The 20,791-nt window shown below is 42.2% G+C and overlaps 1 protein-coding gene across 7 annotated transcripts in view; it reads left to right on the forward strand.

The window, feature by feature from the left end:
• Window positions 1-3,250: 3,250 nt before the first annotated feature.
• The window catches only part of SLF2 (SMC5/6 complex localization factor 2), a 40,887-nt gene continuing 23,346 nt past the window's right edge, over window positions 3,251-20,791 (forward strand). For 2 of the 7 annotated variants that reach the window (XM_084846469.1, XM_084846470.1), the window contains exons 1-4: window positions 3,251-3,468; window positions 13,393-14,051; window positions 16,244-16,301; window positions 17,994-19,078. In XM_084846469.1, coding sequence (XP_084702595.1) covers window positions 3,342-3,468; window positions 13,393-14,051; window positions 16,244-16,301; window positions 17,994-19,078 — 1,929 coding nt within the window. In that variant the 5' untranslated portion in view covers window positions 3,251-3,341. Of the gene's footprint in view, window positions 3,469-9,168; window positions 9,261-12,620; window positions 12,665-13,392; window positions 14,052-16,243; window positions 16,302-17,993; window positions 19,079-20,791 lie in introns of those variants that run through there. The other 5 variants (XM_084846471.1, XM_084846472.1, XM_084846473.1 and 2 more) reach the window with 5 other exon arrangements.

Here is a 20,791-nt window from a genome sequence, read left to right on the forward strand (position 1 = left end):
TCTTTCACCAGTTCCCTCATTTTAGAGAAGTTTCCTCTTTTGAAGTCAAATGTGACTGTGTTGGACTTCCTGGGCAACACTGTTTCCAATTGGTTCAACAACATATACATCTTGTGCTAGGTCTTGGGCAATGCCACTTATGATTAAATCCAGGGTCACCTCCCCTCTGGTTGGTTCCATGACCATGTTCTAGGACAAAGTCGTTTAGGGCATCAAGAAATTTAACCTCTTTGCTGTGACTGGAACATGCATTTATCCAGTCAATGTCAGGGTAACTGAAGTCACCCATTATTATAACACTTACTCATTTGGAGGGGCCCCTGATTTCCTTTTCCACCTCAAGGTCACCCTGAGCAATCTGGACTGGGGGATGATAGCATGTTCCTAGCACTAAATTAGTTTTGGAACCCGATATTTTCATCCACAGCACTTCTGTGAAAGAGTCTGCACCCTTTAGGTGTTCTAGTCTGCTCGACACTATGCCCTCTTTGATATACAGAGCAGCACCTCCCCTAGGACACCCCGTCCCTGTCCTACCTGTAGAGTTTATATCCAGAGATGACCCTATCCCACTGGTTCTCTTCATTCCACCAAATCTCCATAATGCTCACTATATCCTGGTTCTCCTTTAAAACCAAGCACCCCAGCTCTCCTTTAAAACCAAGCACCCCAACTCTCTTTTCGGCTCGGAGGCTTCTAGCATTTGCATAGAAACACCTATACACCGTGTCCCTCCCCAGATGTCTCTGGCATATGCATCTTTTGCTATGGCACTTAGGCATCTTTGATTGGCTATCATGTTCCACCATATATTAATAGCCTATTTCCTCCCCTTCTACATTTGGGCAATCAAAAACATTTTCATCCTTATCCATTTGGGATGATTTAACCCGAACCGGATGCTTCCCAGCTCCTGTCAGCTTTCCCCTAGGATTTAGTTTAGAAGCTGCTGTGCCACTTTTTTTTATGTTTAGCACCCGCAGTCTGGTTCCATTTTGGTTCAAGTGGAACCCATCCCTCTTGTACAGGCCCGACTTGTTCCCCAGTACCTAACAAATCTGAACCCCTCCTCCCTGCATCACCATCCCATCCACGCATTGAGACTTCGCAGCTTCGCCTATCTAGCTGGCCCTGCACATGGAACAGGTAGCATTTCAGAGAAAGCCAACTTGCAACCTCCTACCCAGCAACCTAAATCTGGCCTCTAGGACCTCACAACTACATTTCCCCACGCTGTTGGTACCAATATGGACTCCACTTTGGCACTATCTACTAGGCTATGTAGATGGCACATGATATCCGCAACCTTCGCACCAGGCAGGCAATTTTCCATGCGGTCTACACCCCCATCACAAACCCAATTGTCTAATGATTGAGTCTCCCACTATGACAAGCCCCCCTACCCCCCAGAGGCACATCCTTGGTGTGAGAAGATATTTGCTGATCTTCCAAGGAATGCATTCCTCCTACAGGATCATTTCCCTCTTCCTCAGAATGACACCCTCCTTCCCCGAGACCCGTATTCTCTGTGACCACAGAGGAGCTGTCACCCATGGAGTGGGACACTGCTATTATATCTCCGAAGGTCTCATCCACCAACCTGCCTTTCTTAGCTTCTTAGCTTTCTGTTGTTGTGAGGCTAAAATGGAGAGGAGAGGATTATGTATGCTGCCTTGGGTTCCTTCAGGAAGAAAAAAGGCGGGGTATAAATGTAATACATAAAGTCATCCCATGAGCTTAATGCCAAGCAGAGACCTGATCTTTGGCCTCCCCAGTCCAACACTCTAACCACTACACCACACTGACCACAAACCTTTCTTTTACAGGGGTATTCACAGTGAATAACAGCAAATCTTTACTGTTGGGGTACTTCCAGACTGAAGGATCCTAGCACTATTAGAAAGCATTGTGCAGCTTTCCCATCTTTTCTTCCATAACTGATTTTTCTGCAATACAAAAAAACTTTGAAGATGCACTTGGAAAACACAAGGGGGTTATGAATGGAGGACAATGTCCTCTGGACCCATGTAAAATTCTGTGAATGAATTGACATTCATTCACAGAATTTTACACATTCACAGAATTGAATGGCAGCCTTGCCTAGAAGCATCCTTAAATTTGTCAATAATTCTTTCCATGTTTAAAGTGTAATTACTTCCTGAACTTCGTGTAGGGCAGGTCTTGACACTTTTTTTAAATCAACGGTTACCATCCTCAAATAGCTGAACCCTCACCAGTTTGGACTCCTATCGACAAATAGTGCATCTTAGCATTTCTTGTCGGATGGGAAGGAATTCCCCCCATTCTGCCACCCAGAACCAGACAGCAAGCACATGGAGGCGGTGGTGCTGCGGGGGCTTCCTCAGATCGGCTGCCCACTCAAGCAAGCCTAGGGCAAAAGCAGCTACAAGGAACAGGTGGGCAGTGTAGCTAGGATTGGGTCCGCTGGCCCAGAGCGCGGCTGGAAGTGGCAGCTGCACTTCCTGGCTACTGGAACTTCTAAACATGCACAGGATTGCGCTCGTAGTTGCCGGCGTCTGGGTTTGGGGGCAACTGCCAGCCAGACCCCTCCCCCCCATGAATTCACACGTCTGTTATAGGCGGTAACAAGGTTCGTTAAATGCAACGTTTCTGGCATTCGGAAAATAATTTCTCATTACGACAGATATTGTTGCTGTCCGGTTGTTCAGTCGTGTCCGACTCTTCGTGACCCCACGGACCGTAGCACGCCAGGCCTTCCTGTCCTCCGCTCTCTCCCGGAGCGTGCTCAAAACGCTGCCGCTGGGCGACTACCTGAGGGACCGCAGCCGCTCCCAGAAGCACTTCGCGCCAGCTCCACGCCGCCCACGTCCGCGCGCGGCTTGCTTCCGCTTTTCCAAAGCCGGCTCATCCCGCGGGCGCGCGAGAGCCGGCCACCCACCCATCCTTCCACCCGCGCGCCTTCTTACTAGCCAATCAGGCGCGCCGCGAGGCGAGGGCGCCAAAGATCCCAGATTAACGCTTCTTCCCCGTCTCCCGCTTCGCGGCATATCCCCCGGAGGGAGCCAAAGAACCGGTGACGTAATGGGGCGGGAGCTCTGTGTACGCTTTGAATGCCGCCTGCCCCAGCAGCCAATCCGAAGGAACGCTTGGGTTCCCCATCCTGCCCGCAGCGCCTACGTTAGCCTATGGACGAGAGCGCCCGCCCCCCAGCCCAACCAATCGAAGCGCCTCCTTTAGAATTCTGCGCCCGTCTTGCCCCACGACCGGTAGTGCCGTATTATGGAGACTGGAACGCCTGGGGGGTTCTATGTGCGTCAGTCGGAGCCCAGAGGTCGAGGCGAGCGGCGCTCTCTGGGGACATGACCCAGTACCTCAGTAGCAGCAACGGCAGCGGGGCAGACGGCTGTAGCCCGCTCGGCTCCTCCGCGACCCCCCCGGCCGCCCTTGCAAACCGGTGGGCCGGGGAGAAAGCGCCGCGGAGAGCAGGTACGGAAGGGGAGGACCCCCACCGCGCATCGCTTTTCATGTGACGGACGCGGGGCCGAGGGGCTCTAGACGCGCTCCCAGAGCTTTATGTGGCGGTGCCGCCGCGCCGGAGCCTGTGGGCGTGCACGCAGCACGGTCTGCTCTGCGCACCTAGCAGAATGGGGTGGGAGAGGTCTGAGGTGAAACGGGGGATCCCACTTGTGAATGCAGTTCTCAGTGTAAAGAGAACTCCCTGTAAGTCAACAGCTTATCACAGCAAGGGGTAGCCTGGCTGGGCTAGAACCTTAGGATTGTTTCCAGTGTCAGTGTCACCCATTCACTCAATGGGTCTTCTCAAAGTAGGGCCGACATTGGATCTAGCGCTTCATCTCTGCTGTGCGATTTTTACTTGCAAAGACTTTCTGGCACAGGGGCAACATAGGCTGGTCCAAGGTTTTTATTTTTTTTAAAGAAAATAAATATTGCATTTCGGTGTTGTCCTACCTCATTTTATTATTGTTCTTGTTACAGCCCCCCCGAAGAAGGCATTATAACAAGAAAGATCCCAAAATGCATTGGGCTTTTCAATAATAAAGCCTTGTCTAGCATCCTGAGATTATTCTCGTTCTTGGGTTCATCTTGGATGCTCACCTGCTTTTGCACCTCTGTTTCTCCAAAAGTTAGAAACTTTCCCTGCAATTCCTTTGGTTTTCCATTACTCCATTCTCTTGAGCATCACTATTCCGAATTGTGAAGAACCCATAAATACGTGGGTGACAGTGAAAGGGTGTTTTGCAGCCTATCCTACCTTGCAGGGTTGGAGGTCCAGACATACTGGTTTGTCACATCAGTTAATATTAGTTATGTATTGATATCCAAATCAAGATACCGGGCCGGTTTGCATGACACAACAGGCCACTGTGGGTTATTTAACCCATGGTGAGACTGTGGTGTGTGTGGGGGTGCGGCTGCCATTTTGAATATGCAACCCCTGCTTGGGGGTTGTTGTGTCCTTCAAACCCAGTGAGCGTGGGATATGTGAGGGTTGTTTAACCCTTGCATAGCCCACATTTGCTAGGTTTGCAACATAACAACCCAGAGGGGGGATTGCATATGCAACCTGGTGCCCGCGGGTGCCATCCAAACCAGGTCACTTTGTAACTTGGTCTTTGTCTCATTTTTACTTGGGACAATTGATAAGCAGATTCATTATCAGGAGAAGATTTCAGGTGCAGAGCCATAAATTATACATGGATAATTAAAAGACCCAGCAAAAATGAACTTTTTTTCATTTGTGTCAATGTAATAGTCTGTGTAAGAAAAATGCATCCAAAGTTCAGTCTCCCTGCCAACAAATAGTCTCGGTTCAGATGAACAAACAACCTGTGGTTAACAAACCATGGGTTGTTTGTGGGCATGAGCAAGCATTGCTTTTGTCCCACTTGCTTTTGCTTTCTGAAACAACCCAAGAACACCCTGTTCCAGGGTTGTTGTGATGTGCGAACCTGGCTTTTTAGATTTAAACAGTCCAGAGTTTTAACTCATGATTTGTTGTTGGGTTAAAACTCAGGGTTGTTTAAACCTAAACAACTCAAGAGTGCTGGGTTCACATGTTAAGACCACAACACAGGAATGGAGTTGTTTTGGGCAAGTGGGCAGGAACTAGCTTGCTTGTGCGTAAGAGCTCACAACCAACCCATGGTTTGTTAATCATGGGTTTTTTGATCATCTGAACTGGGTCTTAGTGTATAAAAGCTAGATTGAGAGGAGCGGAAGGTAAAATGCCTTTGTCCAAAATGAAAATGTATATTACTCTGTTCCATTTTTCATTCCAGTTAATGTTTATCTTAGCCAGTTTGAACATTTCTATTCCAATTAAAAATATCCACTCTTTGTACTTGATTAATGACCAGGCCAAAATACTTTGAAACTTCCTTTGTAGTTTAAAATTTAATTGGGAGCAACAAAACTGAGTGTCCATTAACAGTAAAACATATGAGCTCATGTTAGTTTTAATTAGGGTTCTTTGCCACGTATCAGATAGGCCTCTTGGCCAAATAAGATCTACCAATCATCATAAATCTGCCCAGATTTAGATCTCTGCCAAAAAATGAGGCCAGCTTCCCTTCTCTTAGTTTTAAACTGGAAAGTACAGTCACAGCTGCATTGTGAACCATAGTTCCAAATGTTAGTTCAGAGAAACCCAGACCTTCACAGGCCCTTAATTTTCCCAGTGCACCTTGGCCCAACAACAGGACCTAAACAATATGGTCCAGCAGGGCTTTTCCTATGAGTAGGGAAGGATCTTCAGAAGTGACCATTTGTTCATGCCACGGGTGAGTGGTCTTTCTTTTCTTTTTTTACTTATTTAAACAGCACCATAAATGTCCTCAGTGCACTATTCCACCGAGCTTTTTCACTGAGAGGACAATGAAGCAGGTTGGGGAGAGATGACCCAGGCTTGCAGAGCTCAGGCCTAGTTAGAAAGGGGAACAATGTCCTTCTAATTAGCAGAAGTAAGATTTGTGCTGAAAGCTTATGGACACTTTTTGGAATTTCCATTGTTTTCATTGGCTTCAGTGGAACTTAGTTCAAAATAATTGTGCTTGAAACATGACAGGTAAATTGCTAGGAAATGGTAAAGGTACACTGTTGGTTGTTCATTTTTTTTTAAGAGACAGTCAAGCAACTGCCTGCCATATGACCCCAACCAGTATCTCAGGCAGTTGTATTATCTGGAGACACTGCCATCCTAAGCAGACGAAGGTTGAGGTGCAGGATGTACATTTTCACAACAGGGCCAGACAGGCAAAAAAGCATTCCGGACAGTGACATTTGCCCATGGGTCCTTTAAAAAAAGAAAAGAAAAAAGATGCCTTTCCTTTTAGGAGGAAGAAACTTTGTACAAGTTCAGAAATGCTCATACAAAGATTTTGGAATTCATGTAAATAGAGGAGTAAACACAAACCAGCTCTAAGGAACTACAATGTCACTGTTCTTGGGCTGGATATCAGGTGATGTAATGGTTCTGGTATTTTACTGGTTTAACTATTGTATGCAGTTGTGCTTTTAGGAAGAATTTCTGATGACCACTAGCTAATGCAAATAAACTAACGTTGATGGTGTCTTCTAAAAGGTGTCTTGTGGCAGTTTTAATAAACAGTTTTATCATAGCATAAGGTTTTGTGAACTAGAGCCTATTACATCAGATGCATCTGATACACACACACACACACACACACGAGATATACATATACATATAGAGGTATATACATGCAGAAAAGTTATAGACAGTGGGGCCTGGAAGACTATGAAATACAAACACTGCAACCTTAAAATTCTATGCAAAGCTAAAACATAAACAATACAAACACGTTGACCATTCACAACAGCAGTAATTGGTGAAAACAACTTCTCCCTAGCCTTGCTATGCTAATGTAATACCTGTAGTGGGATGGGAGAAAGACCTTGGCTTCTAGGTCCCAAACAAATATGTGTAGATTTAGCAGTTTCACATTGGAGTCTCTCTCTGTTCTCTTGTTGCAGAACTGCTGCTGTCCTTCAGTGTTGCTGTTCTATGCAGAGTAGTAAATGGACACATTCTGACATAAAAAGGGAACATTCTGACTTTATTTTCAGATGGGTAGCCATGTTACTCTGTTGCAGAAAAACAATCTTTTGGCACATTTATAATGGCATAGTCCACAAAAGCTTATGCCATACTAAATTTGTTAGTCTTTCAGGTAACACAACAGTATTAGATCGCAATCCTATGGGTTGTGCACTGGGTACTCATAAGCCCTCGAACTTGGAGGCTTACAAGTATCCTGTGCAGAGAGGGAGGCACTTTGTGCTTTCCGCACTGCATTCTAATTAGACAGGTGATTTAGCCTATCTAGTGGAGGTTTCAGGGAGGGAGAGGGGGAGGGAAGGGGGCTGTGGTGGCGATAGGAAAAGGCGTCAGCCAGCCGCCACACCCTCTTCCCCTTCCTGCCCCCAGGAACACTTGCTTTTGCCCACCTCCACACTCCATTTACCAAGCATAGAGAGGCAGCTGGCGTGGTTCTCTCCAAGCTGGCTACAAGAAGGAGGGGGTGGAGAGCACGGTAGATCCCTGTCTTCAACTTGGATCCCTGTCTTCAAACGCAGAGCCAGGAATCTGAAAAATCCTATGTCCCCCAGACACTGTCTAGGGGACATGGGATTGCTTCCTCAGTTTATTCTGAAATTAGTTGTAGAACATTTCAGTTTCTTGGAAAACTCTCTTACTGTTCTTTAGCAAAAGAACATCAAAAGGAGACTCAAGTGTAAAATTGGTAAACTAGAATTTATCAGCTGGTTTGATAACTTGGAGCTTTTGAGGGACTTGGTCAAAAGCTTAGAGTATGTTACTGGATTGCCTTTCCACGTGTTTTGTTTGACACTTGGAGAATTCTGAAAGGCTGGTGTGGTTTCTTTGCAGAAGCTATGCTGATTTGTCTTCAGCAGCACTTGTTTATTTGTTTGACAAGTCAAACCTTAATGCTTTATAGAAATTTAGAGGTTAGGCTGATGGCCTTATAACTTCTTATGTCCACCTCAGCTTTCTTTTGGATGTTATTTTAGGAGCCAATTTGAGCAGTAAGTTACTTATTTTAGCAAAGAAATGAATGTTCATACTGGAATACCTAAAAATTGGCATATAGATTTCATTTGGTTCCAATAACTTACGTTAATTTTCCAATTTAGTTCTTTTAAAAAAAACCTCTATTTTTGTATGGCTGTTCGTTTTGTGTCCAATACTGTTATCGAAAAAGAGGCTGTGGCATCTTAACTCTTAGTCATCTCTACTTGTGAGGGATATTCTTTTGACTTGCTTTTATTTTGTAGACACTGGCGTGTTGCTCCCCACACCCCTTTCCATTCTTAATAGAACACTGTATGCAACGAGACCCTCCTTAGCATGAGGTGACCCATAGTGGGCCATAGTTCTGGTAGTACCGGGACCAGAGTTGAGATGGAGCTCTGGGGAAGATCCCATAATAGGGCCTAAGCAGCACCTAGAAAGGAGGATTAGGTAAACGTAGCATGGAAGTGTTGCACTAGACGTAGAGATCAGCTTTGTGTTTGAGTGGAAAGCTCTTTCATGGGTGGGGGGGTTGCTGATGTTTTTCTTTTTGAATGCAGTCCTTTGTGCTATGTTTGAATCCTGTGCTGGTGTATTTGTATAGATTAATCTCTCAAATTTCATCGTCTTGATTCTATAATCTAGAAGGTTCTCCAATGGCTGGCTCTTCCCACGGCTTAACTGTACAAAAAATGTAATCTATTGTTTTGTATTTATGAAATACACACTTGGTCTGCCAGGAAAATCTGAGTTCCAGCCTGTGTGGAAATGGTAGCACGTAGTAACGTGCCTGGAACTACAAGAGGATCTGTTGTTAAAAAGAATTCTTAGCACCAATTAAAATTAACTCTGCCATTTCTTCAGTAATGGAGACAACTCCAAGCTCTCACATACAATATTACACTTCTTTGTTTTTGTAATTCCTCTTTTTTAGTACAGGCTTGGAAAAAGAAAAACAATATAGGCAAGGTGGTACTGTTAAAAGCGTTTGTTGCAAGTATGCAAATTTTGAGCTTCCTAGAGCTGTCTGGTCTATTGAGATATTTGTGTAATGGCAAGGAGTGATCATAACTGTATTCGCATCACTTCCCTTTCTGGAAAGTGAAACTAATTTTGCACATAGCACGCTGCAAAGCGTGGTGAAGAGTTATTCTAAAACCATGGACTTTGAAACATCAGATTATTAAAGGCAATCATAAAGAAATAGGTGAGTTCCTTATGCTTTAATTCTCTGATTTATAAGACCACCTTAGATATGTGAATATGCACGTTTAGACAGGAAAAGTCCTACAACTCCCAGCATTCCCCCAGCCAGTTTGAGTCTTAATATTGATACTCAGGATTAAGTTAACAGTAACAATATTTCTGTTACTGCTAAAACTTTATTCTCTGCACTCATATACAATGTGGAACCACATACAGATTTAGCTAGATGTATTTGAGACTGGTGTAAGGCAAGCATAGTTTTTGCCTCACTTCTGTCTCTGGATAGTGATCATTGTCTAAGCTAGGCTCTTCAATTCAAGGTGTGTAGATTAAAGTTGTGTAGATTAACCTCCAAATACCTAGTTGAGATGGACTGGAGTGAAAGTTAATTTACACCGCACATGCACAGCTTCCATCCCCATTAATTTTATTCTTTGGGAGGTAGAGTCTGAGGTCTCAGTCCATATTCTAACCAATACTTTTTGACAGGGGCAAATCAGTATCCTAAAAGGCAACTGCAGTTTCTCATTTTTGTTTAATTGCTTATCTTCAGACTCCTGGTTATTCAGACTTTCTGGTAAACTCCAATTGACATATACCTTGGTTGGTTTTTTATGTAAAAGAAACAGCATATTAGGAGAATGATCAAAGACAGATGTGTAAAAGCATTAAGATAGTAGTCAAATGGGAGAAAGATGATTGAAACTGTTATAAGGGTATAAGAAAGAATGTTCAACAGGGCTTTTTCCCCATTGCCACTATACACTGAAACACTAAACTGTTCCTCTTTAAAGCAAGGGATAAGAGAAAGCAAAAGAGTTGTTGCCATGAAGTGGTAGCCTACCTAATTACACTAATTGGCTTTTAATGAGGGACTTGCCAACTGGAGACACTCTAGAGGGAAAAAAGAAGCTTATTGTTTGAAATCTAGCAGTGATTAGAACATTTTCAGTACAGATTTTAGAACTGGAATGTGTTTTCCCAAGATTATTACTGCATTTGGTTCCAAATACAGACCAAAAGCAAAGTCTACTGTTGTATAACTATACCTGAAGGAGCAGGGTGGGGACACAGAAAGCCATCCATGATTACATTAGAATAAAGAACTCGAATGTGTTATGGAGAACTTGTGGCTGTCCTTGAGTAAGGGAGATCTCCATAGCTTGTTTCATGAGAGAACACTTGTGTTTGAGCAGACCGAAGAGCAAGACATAATGGTAATCCAAATATTTCTTGATCAGAGCTATAAAATCAGTATCCATTTCAAAAGAAATCAGCCCTCCTAGATGTTAAAACTGATTTTATGTTCTGTGTTTCTATATGCAATCCTTCATCACCATGTATTTAGAGGCTAGTTTTGCTGCAAAGTCTTAATTTTGCTGTAGAGGATTTTTTTGTAAGTGTATTTGCTACTTTTTGTAAAAATCAAGGGGGATGCATTCTGGAGTGGGGATTGCGCAGCCTGCAAAGAATGAAATAATTTTAAAAAGCAAAATGTTTAACAAAATAGTGGAGTACTGTTGCTGGAGGAGGGAGTAGCCTTCATGATGTTTGTCACTGTTTTAACTTTAAAGGGCTGTTTGAGTAGAATACCTGGGGAAAGGATGGAGATGAATGTTTGATCTCTCTAGTAGCCTTGAACACACCCAAATGATCCTAGCCTACAAAATATTGTTGACCTATCTGCTTAACATATGGATATAAAATACTCTAAAGCATGTATGGAGAACAAAACAGCTACTGAGGAATTGGAAGATCTTTTTTTAAATGGAAAACATTTTTAGCACTTTATACCATTATTTCTACTGTTCATTTTAAAGGTGCAATTTTCCCATATTCTCTCTGCAAAAAGACCAGATAAATTAATCTACTTAACTTGCATCTTACAATGTCTTGTAGGACTCTGTGGCTGAAGATGAATGTCCCCATTTCACCATTCACCAGGGTTATTTAAACCAGGTTTGCTAGGACACAACCATAACTCATTTTAATCCCAGTGCTGAGCCCAAGAATGTGCAAAGTAGCAGGGCCTTGAGCATGCATAAAAGTTTTTTTCTTATTCATGGTGTAACTATCAGCCCCACACATCTAGAGTTAGGGGAGTCTTCCTGCAAAAGTAAGGTCAAGTCTTCTTGAAACAGACTGCTGCAGATGCCTTTTCACATAGAAACCTCTAAATCATAACCTTCCAAGTTCACACACTAGTTCTGAATTACACAGCTTTAAGGCATACAAAAGAATAAACACAAGGAGCCCTGGGTCTGAGTCTCCATGAAAAATCAGTGCATCTTGGTTAAGTGAGGATACAAACTTGGCGTTTGTAAAACAAAGGAAGCTTCTGGAGGAAAGAGAAAGTAAAGTGTGTATAGTTTTATATGCTTTTATTTTTAAAGAATTGAGACAAATAATTCTCAAACTGTATGCAAAGGCACACTAGTCTGTTATGGGAGAACTCTTAGTGTACCATGAGAAATAAGTCAAATAAGTTAATTGGACTTTGAGCCCCAAATCCACCTATGGAAGAGGCTTCCCGACACATGATTTACTGCTCTGGCCTTGCTTCCCTCCAGTCAGTCTCTGCTGGGGTAATTCCGCCACATCTCTGCGTTGTGTGTGTTTGAGTCACTAAGTCATCCTTGCTGCACAGACAAAGCAAAATTATCTGCCTTCAGAGGAGGCTGACAGGAAGGAACCAAGGCTGAAACCGTGAAGCATATCTTCACAGAGGGCGGTTTTCTATGAATGCAGCTAATTCTGCTTTGAGTCACTACTCTGTGCTTGCCTCCTTCCAATCAGGAAGCACACTGAGAACAGTGAGACACACAGACTGACTCACCCACACACATGGGTGGGCTATCTGGATGCAGGTAAGTCTTACTCTTACAGACCTCAATTCTTACTGCTACTCTGCTTTTCAGATGTATGACTGAAGTGTGCCTCCAATTTCTAATTGGGAAGTAGCTCCAATATAGGAAGTTTGGGAAACAGTGGGCTAGACTCAAGTGTGGTTACAGATCGGGGCCTTTGCATGAGCTCACTGTAAGACATGATGGTGGGGTACAATAAATGGTTTTGTACTTAATGCCAACATGGGTGGTCAGTCTACACCTCTGTCTGCTTCTCCGGTACTTACTCGATAAACTAGAAGGAAAACTACCTCAGGGGCATGTGTTAGGAGTGTGTGGAGGCTGTAGTGCATGCTGAAGTGTGGCATACTCTCGTATATTTGACTTGTGGCACACTTGCCAAACAGGTTGACGACCACTAAGGTACTAGATTGTTGATACAAAATACCATCTATCAAAACATCACATTTAGGCATCTACATTTTTCATGACCTTGAGGTTTTTTCCTCTTACAGAAACCAGTGCATTACTGCCTTCTTCAAACCAGTTCTAAAACAAGGTAACCAGAACTTTTTAAAAAAAGTTCTTGTGAAGTTCTTCTACAACTTACTATGGTCTTATCTCACATGACACAACTATGAAAAAATCTAGATTTGTGAAAATTGAACAATTCTCTACTTGGTTTGGAAGCAGCTGCAGGCGTCTTATATGCCACCTATTCAAATGTTAGAAGTGTTGTAAGGTTCTCAATCCATTGCATTCTGGGAGGTGAGTGTTTATCTTTCCAGTGTTGTACTATCTGTCTTTTAGCTGTCAAAAGGGCATGGAGAATTTATTTTTAATGAATGGTCACCAGTTATGCTGACCATTAATTAATTTCCATGAAGCTGGTAAGTAACTTAAAAGAGCATGTACATCAGCGAATATTAAAGACTGTTCCAGTACAAAATTTATCCATGTAATAACCTCCCGAAAAGAAGCAACTACTGGACATTGCCAAAACATATGTTTAAAAGAAGCATTAGCTGCATTGCACCTCCAGCAATTAGCCAAATTAGACAATCCTTTATTAATCTTGTAGTTTACCTTTGTGCTGTGTGATGAAGTACTTTTATTTGTCCTGATACACATATTAGAACAAATTTCAAAACTTCTTGCAAAATTTCAATAGCTTGCTGAGATCCAGAGGGTAAGGTTGCCTCCTGTCTATCTTCTGTTGCCATGAGGTTATGATGATTGTGCATGATTACTCACCAAGTTTCTTTCCTTTTAAATTTGTTGATCAAGACAGAACTGTGTTGTGTTCTCCAGAAAAAAGAGATAGGAAAACTGAGTTTCCAGACTCGTGTACAGAGCATCCTAGAAAAAAATTGTATTCTCCAAAGCCAAATAAAAGGAAGAAGTTGCCATTCCCACCATCGAACCGGAACCATATAATTGATGCCTTTTTCAGAGGAGCTAGGTCAGAGAAAAAGGACTGTCCAGATAATGGAGTTTATATGACAATGAAGGCTGTGCATCCAAAAGTTGTGGCTCGGAAACTCTTCATATTGGATGGCTCAACTGACTGTTCTTTCACATTAAAAGATAATACTCGCACAAAAACCCTTGAAACAAATGAAAAATGTCCTGCTCGAACAAGAACACCATTAGTAGAGAATAGTAGAGAATGTAAAATGGAATATGTGGATCTAGATACAACTGGTTCAGGCTTGAGTAAATGGGCTTCCGCATCAGAAAATGACAGCTTGAAAAAGGAGTGCTGCATATCTTGGTGCCAAAAAACAGGGTGTTCCAAGATGCTACAACCTGGTTCAGTTACTACTTCATCTCAATTATCATTAGAAACTATTTGCAGAGAAGTACAAGTGAAGAAGAAGACGCAGTCCAAGCAACAATCTTCTGGTTCTGTAAATAAATCCTTAGGAATTAGTCTTTCTAACCAGGTATGTTAAAATAGTAGTAAGTACCTAAGTTATTATTCAGGGGACTTTTTAATATTCTGAACTTCGAAACTTGTTCAGTTGTTAAGATTTGGGAAGTAATGAGCCTGAATGTGTTCTCTCACCTTTATTTTAGCCAGGGTGTTGCTGCTTTTGTTCTAGTCTAGGGATGCCCAACCTCTGTTTTCAAGGCTGCTTTACTCTCCAGAAAGTGGTCTAGAGGCCAGACATGTATATTGCCATGCAAAGTGATCTTGCAGAGGTGCAGTTCTTTCATAAAGTGTGCACCATCTAGCAATATGAGCTTCACAAGTATGGAGTACATGTATTAAAACATAACTGGGGCACTACATTAAGAGACTTGGGGGTTCATCTAGTCCAGCATCCTGTTTCCAGTAGTGACCAGCCAAATGCTTCCTGGAAGGTTTCATGTAGTACATGAAGGCAATAGCCCTCTGGACCTAGAACTACTATTTACCAATGATGGCTAATAGTTGTGGGCAGACCAATCTCCCATGGACAGCTTTCTCCAATCATGCAATTTCCATTAATAATGATGCAGTGATACAAGACTTAAACATTGATACAAGACTAGGACAAGGAGATTGTATATTTAGTCATCTTAAAATAATTGGACAACCTTGCTATGAATGACCCCACTGTTTTTGGCAGGAAAGCTCCTGTTTAGTTTAAAGAAAAGGTGTAAACTTCTGTATGTTTTTAAGTACATTGGTTAGCAGGATCTGGAAGGCCTCTTCTCTGACTTTTAACAGCCAAGATGCATACAAAAGTTATAAAGAAAGCAGTTGTGGTTATATGCAGCCATGTACTTAGTCTCTGCCAAGAAACAGTTGCTTCTGGGTAGTTAACCACATCCTTACTGCTATGGAGATAAAGATGCATATGTGCACTATATTGTTGCCTTGCATTAAAGAAGCCAGTGCTGTGGAGTCCATATCACTTCTACTGGATCCAGATAAGCATCTCTGCCATATGAGGGGGGTAGGGAATGGTATGGCATCTGATTATGGCCATGTAGCTATTTGCAAGGCTGGATATGCATGTTCATTTTTGAAAAGAAGTAAAAGGAAATGAATTGATAAGCACAAGCTTTCATTTTCAAAAACATAGCCATTTTTAGGTGTTTGGGACATTCATAATTAAGAGTAGACTCACTTGACCTGATTTGCACATAGTGACTAACGATGTGTTAAACAACTCATAGTGGGGCCACATGGCAGCGAGTGAGTGTGCTGCCTCCCGTCCCCTCACCACTTCAGATTCCCAATAATTTCAACATTGCAAGTAAAAAAAAAATCTTTGCCAAAGAATGACATTTTATGGATCTCTTCTGTCTTAGCCTTAATGTTCCTCACCTATAACATATAAGTATTAGGTTTTGCCTTTGACCAGGCCTTTGTCCAGCGCTAATATCCAGTCTTAGAGTGTTGCATTAGATCTATAGTAACTGAACTATAGTAGCCCTGCTCCATAGTAACTCAGATGTAGATTTGTACTCTTATATGGAGACTCGCTGTGTGTGTGTGTGCGCATGTGCATTCATGCATATGCACATGCAGTTGGTTATTGGCTCTTCCTTCCCAGTCAGTGTTTTGCAGCTGTCTGTTCTTGGTGGATCCTGGATTTCTAGCCAAAAAAAGTAAATCCCATAAGCCTGAAGCCTCCCCACCCCAGGCCTATGCCAATTGTAGTGAGCTAGATTCCTGCACTACTGTCAATGATCTGGTTTGCACAGCAGCAAATCAAAGATTAATTTGCCAGGGTTGCATGCCACCACCATTCTGAATATGCAGCCTCTGATCGGAGGTTGCTCTGTGACATTCAAACCCAGACACTGTGGGTTAGTCATGGGTTAAACAACCCAAAGTTAACCTACAGTTCGTTGTTAGTTTAACTTTATGTTGTTTAACCCACAATTAATGTGGGTTTGAGCCATAGTTCAGATGTCATGGAGCAACTTCCAATTGGAGTTTGCATATTCAAAATGATGGTGGCATGTGAACGAGACCAATGAGAAAATGTGTAGAATTTAATTTAAGGTAAATTGACTACAAATGACACTGTTTACTGCCTCAAATAATAGTGGTGGCTTTTAAGAATTGTTTGCTGTACCCACGAAACAATATTGTTGTATAAAGCCTTGTCAAATATTTTGTGCATATGCTTATTTGTAGGACACCCAAGATCTCTTAAGAAAAAGATTGAGCTTGTCTTCATGGGAATCTTCCTCAGGTACAAACAGAACAGCCAATGATGTAGACTATATTGGAACAAATAGCTTTCCTCATAGAAATTTCTACCTTACTGGCAGCTCCACATATAATTTATTTACAAATATGCTTATTTACTTGGAAGCAGGTCCCCACTGTGTGCAGTGGGGCTTATGCCCCAGTAAATGCATAGGATTACAGCCGAAGGAGCACTTATTTTCTAAAGATATTTTACATGATGGCAAGTTTTGAGAAATGTTATGTTGTGAGCATGACTGGATGGCTCTAATTCTACACGGTGTTTCATCTTCTTATTCAACAATGCATTGATGAGGGAGTGCTTTAGCCAGGCCCCTATTCTTTTTGTGGCCAATGTGTGTTTTTCCTGGACACCTTTGGATGGGGCTGTTCACACGACAGCCTACCATGGGTTATTCATCCCACAGGGAAACTGCAGGGTGCACACTTCCGCCATTTTTAATATGCAACCCCCGCTCACTGGTTGTCGTATTGTGTGAATCTGGCGAGCATGGGTTATGCGAGGGTTAAACAACCCTCGCACAACCCATGCACTATTTTAGGGTTATGCAGGGATTGTTTAACTCTGGGTTAAGCCCAGCTCACTGGGTTTGCATAACATGACAGTACTGAAGCAAGGGGGATTGCCCATGCAGCATGGTGCCCATGGGTGCCACGGCTCATTGTGAGTTAAATAACCCATGATGAGCTGTGGCTTGTTGCCTGAACTGTGTCAAGTGTGTCACAGTGCCCACATATAGTGTCTTGTCCAGTTTTTACATATCTTTATAGTAGCCCCCACTTTGGAGACTTTTTGAAACAGTTCACTGTGTTCTGATGTCATTCCACCCTAAGAGAAGTAAAATATAAATGTGTAAAATGTTACTTTCCAGTTATCCCTTAAACAGCAAACAGTTATTGATTAATTTTGCTAATAGCAACTTATTGCATCATCTGAGAAACCAGTGCTTTTATTTTGCTGATGGCCCCACAATCTAAACTTCCTGACATTTCTTGATCCTCTTGTACAGAGGACATTATTTTTCTTTTCTTTTTTGTGAAATACTCATGGGTGGACAAGAGCAAAAACCTGAGAGTATATTTGATTTTTAGCTTTGTAATTCCCATAATTCTGTTATTGCTTTTTCAGAAGAGGTGGAATCTGACAAAGAGCTAGAGCAGGAGTGGACAACTTGTGGGCCTCCAGATGTTTTGACCTACAACTTCCACAATCCCACACCATTGGCTATGCTGGCTAGGGTTGATGGGCTAAAACATCTGGAGGGCCACAAGGTGCCCACCCCCTGACCTAGAGGTTGACTAGCTTCAATATTTTATTAACCACTTCTGTAGAGGGACTTGCTATCTGAGCAGTTTATAATAAACATCACTAGGTCAAACAAACAGTCCAGTCCCATTATTTGCCATGTGTCAGCCTAAATAGAAAACTTCTTTACTTGCTGCCAAAACATTTATGGGGGGAGGGGATAAGGTAAGAGAGTCCCCATCAGCATTACCTGAAACAGACGGAGCCTAGAGAAATATTCCCTTGCAATGTTCTATGACATTGACATTCTAATAAATGATGCTACAAATGTCTACAGATGTGAAGGCGCTTAATAGGAATGACAGAATGTTTTTAGTGACTCGTACTATCAATCAAGGGCCTTGAATTGAGTTCATTTTCATTTTGCAGATGAGTCGTCTTCAGTACAAGCTTCAAACGCTGCATTTTCTTCAGGATGGGCTTCTCATAAAAGTATAAGAAAAAGCCTGTCATGTCCATCAGGACACCCTAACTCCACAAATTTTTCGGGAATATTCAGATGTAAAGAATGCCCTGGAAAACGGAAAAGGATCTCCTTGAAAATCGATATGAAAAATTCACAGAAGCCCATTGTAGAGAAGTTGGATAAACACAATTTTAGTAGTTCACTGGAAAAGCTTAATTCTAACTACTCAAAGGACCAAATATTATCTGATGTCCAACAAGAGGGTACGAATCTATCAGACAAAGACTTGCCTGTTTCAGTAGAAGGTCTTGATGTTGAAGAAAATGGGGACAGTGCTTATGACTACATTACAAATAAAAATGACCAGATCCAAATTGTAGATGCAAAGGAGAGTCAATTACAGGCATTCCTTCCTCATTCTTACTTTAAAAAGCTGCTTCCTTTTTCTCAAGAAGACATAGGTATTAAAGCTTTTAGCAATGAATTCATTACATCGCAAGAAAATTTCTTGTTTTCCAAACAGTCAAAAGATCTATGTTCGCATAGTCAAGATAACTTATTTGAAGCACTAGAAATGAAGGTTGATAAGAGAGACCCTTCTTTTTGTATGTCTGATAACTTGTTGCTTCCCCCAATATCACACAACAGTTTCTTAAAAGGGAAAACAGAAAAGACTTCGAAAAATGCTTCTACCTTGCCTTCCCAAAAAAGTGCTGAGTGGTTTGTATCATCATTGGGAGATGGTAATAATATTCTGTCATCAAAAGATTGTGATCCTGTCCCCATCCCTAGATCTTCACATGACTTAAATGAGTTGAACAATGAAGGTTCCAATCTAAAGGCATGTATGCTGAATAATAAGCTAAAGAGCCTTTCTGTTAGCAAGGATGAGACCTTTGACTGCAATTTGGACAGTAGCGATGAAGAGATACTTATACCACTGGAAAAAATATTGGCCCAAAGTGCCAGGCCATCTGCAAAAAGCCCAGAACAGATGAGTGATGACGATGATACAACCGACACCACAATTGCTTCACATAATATTCCTGTAAGTTGCTAAAATATCATCTTAGCTTAGAAAGTCAGTCAGACTGTTCAGGTGTAATGATCTTGGGCCAATAAACGACACTTTATCAGTCTTAAGAACAAGCCTTGTGCCTGTGTGCTCATTCCTCCACCTTCCCCGCCTCTCCTCCCTTCATGTGCCTGATTTCACCACTTCTATCCTGGTTTGTTTAAACCATAGTTTTCCATGCTATCCAAACCAAGAAACTGGTTTAATTTCTGCTTACAAAGTAGGGTAGCAAACGGGGGGGGGGGGGGGAGCCAAGCATGCCGTCACAAAGCTTTTTTCTTGGGTTGATAAAGTATGGTCTATTGGCTTGAGACAATTAATCTCAGTTAGATCACTGTATCAGTATCAAATGTGTATGTCTCATGAAGACCAGTATTATATAGCAGAGATGGAAAAAATCCTGGGTAGGTCACTGCCAGTCTGGCACAAGTGTTTTATTTTTTTCCAAAGAGCCGTACACTCTCCCTCTTGGGGGCCACTCTGATTAAGCTGCATGTGTAAACACCGTAACCTTATACTGGTTTAGTGGTGCAACTGCCACAGCCAGAGTATTGATCCAAGGGGATGCTTTGGGTTTATGAGCTGTGCTGCATACAGAAGACAGGCCCTGCAGGAACAGAGCAGTATCATGGGAACTAGTCATGTGGCACCTTAGCAGACACTAAAGATTTAGTTCCACAATTAGTTTTATTTATTAAGACTGCAACACTTTACCCCCTTAGTATGTCCCAAGGAGCTCTGGACATCTGAGTAGACTAAGAGTGCTGGCTGGAGCATGCTGGGAGTTATAACACTTTTTTTCTGTCTAAGCATGCATAGGATTACATCCTTAAGATTGTGCTGCATATGTCCTAATATTCAACAGTCTGATCTAGGCCAAATATTTTTTAACCCAGTAGTGAATATAAGTTACTTGGGAATAAAAGAAGGCAGTGATGTGAGTTGGAAAACTGTCCAGATTTTTTCCAGCACCGTATCTTGTTGCAGAAAAAAAAATCCACTTCTAGAAATGCCTTGTTTCATGAAATTAATTAGTAACATTATGTATTATGTTCATTCAAGTAAAATTGGGCAACACTATACAACACTAGTCAGATTTAAAATCAAAATTGTATTTTTGTCAGATCACTCACTATTCCTGGGAAACACATTTATGCACACAACTCTTTAGGCATGCTAAAACTACATTAACAGTTTTCAGTGCCTCCATTTTTTCTTAAATCCAAATAATACAAGGGACTCAAATGCTGTCATGTCTTAACACATTTTAAAGTATTCTAATAAAAATTATTTGCCAGTAAAGCTTTGAATTAGTTTGAATATAACATTTAAATTACACTAAGGCTGCCATTCTATACAGACTTGCGTCGGAGTTAGTACCATTGAACTCTAATGGGATTTACTTCTGACTAAACACATATCAGATTGCACTGTAAGGGCGCAATCCTATGGCCACTAGACAGCGGCTAGATGACCATAGGATTGCTTGGTTCCCAGGAACCAACCTCGCAGCCCGCATTCCGAGGTCAGTTCCTGGAGAACTGCCTCCTCACCCTCTCCCCTGCCACCTTGTAGGCAGTGCAGATTGTCCCCGTGCTCGGCACTCATAAGAGCAGCACGGAGCGGGGGAAAGGGGGCATTCCTGGGGCAGGGTGGGGAGTTTGTAAGTGCCAGTACAACACTTCC

The sequence above is a fragment of the Heloderma suspectum genome, chromosome 3 (assembly GCF_057233095.1).
Source record: "Heloderma suspectum isolate Gila_16-S chromosome 3, 16-S_ref, whole genome shotgun sequence".
Taxonomy (NCBI): domain Eukaryota; kingdom Metazoa; phylum Chordata; class Lepidosauria; order Squamata; family Helodermatidae; genus Heloderma; species Heloderma suspectum.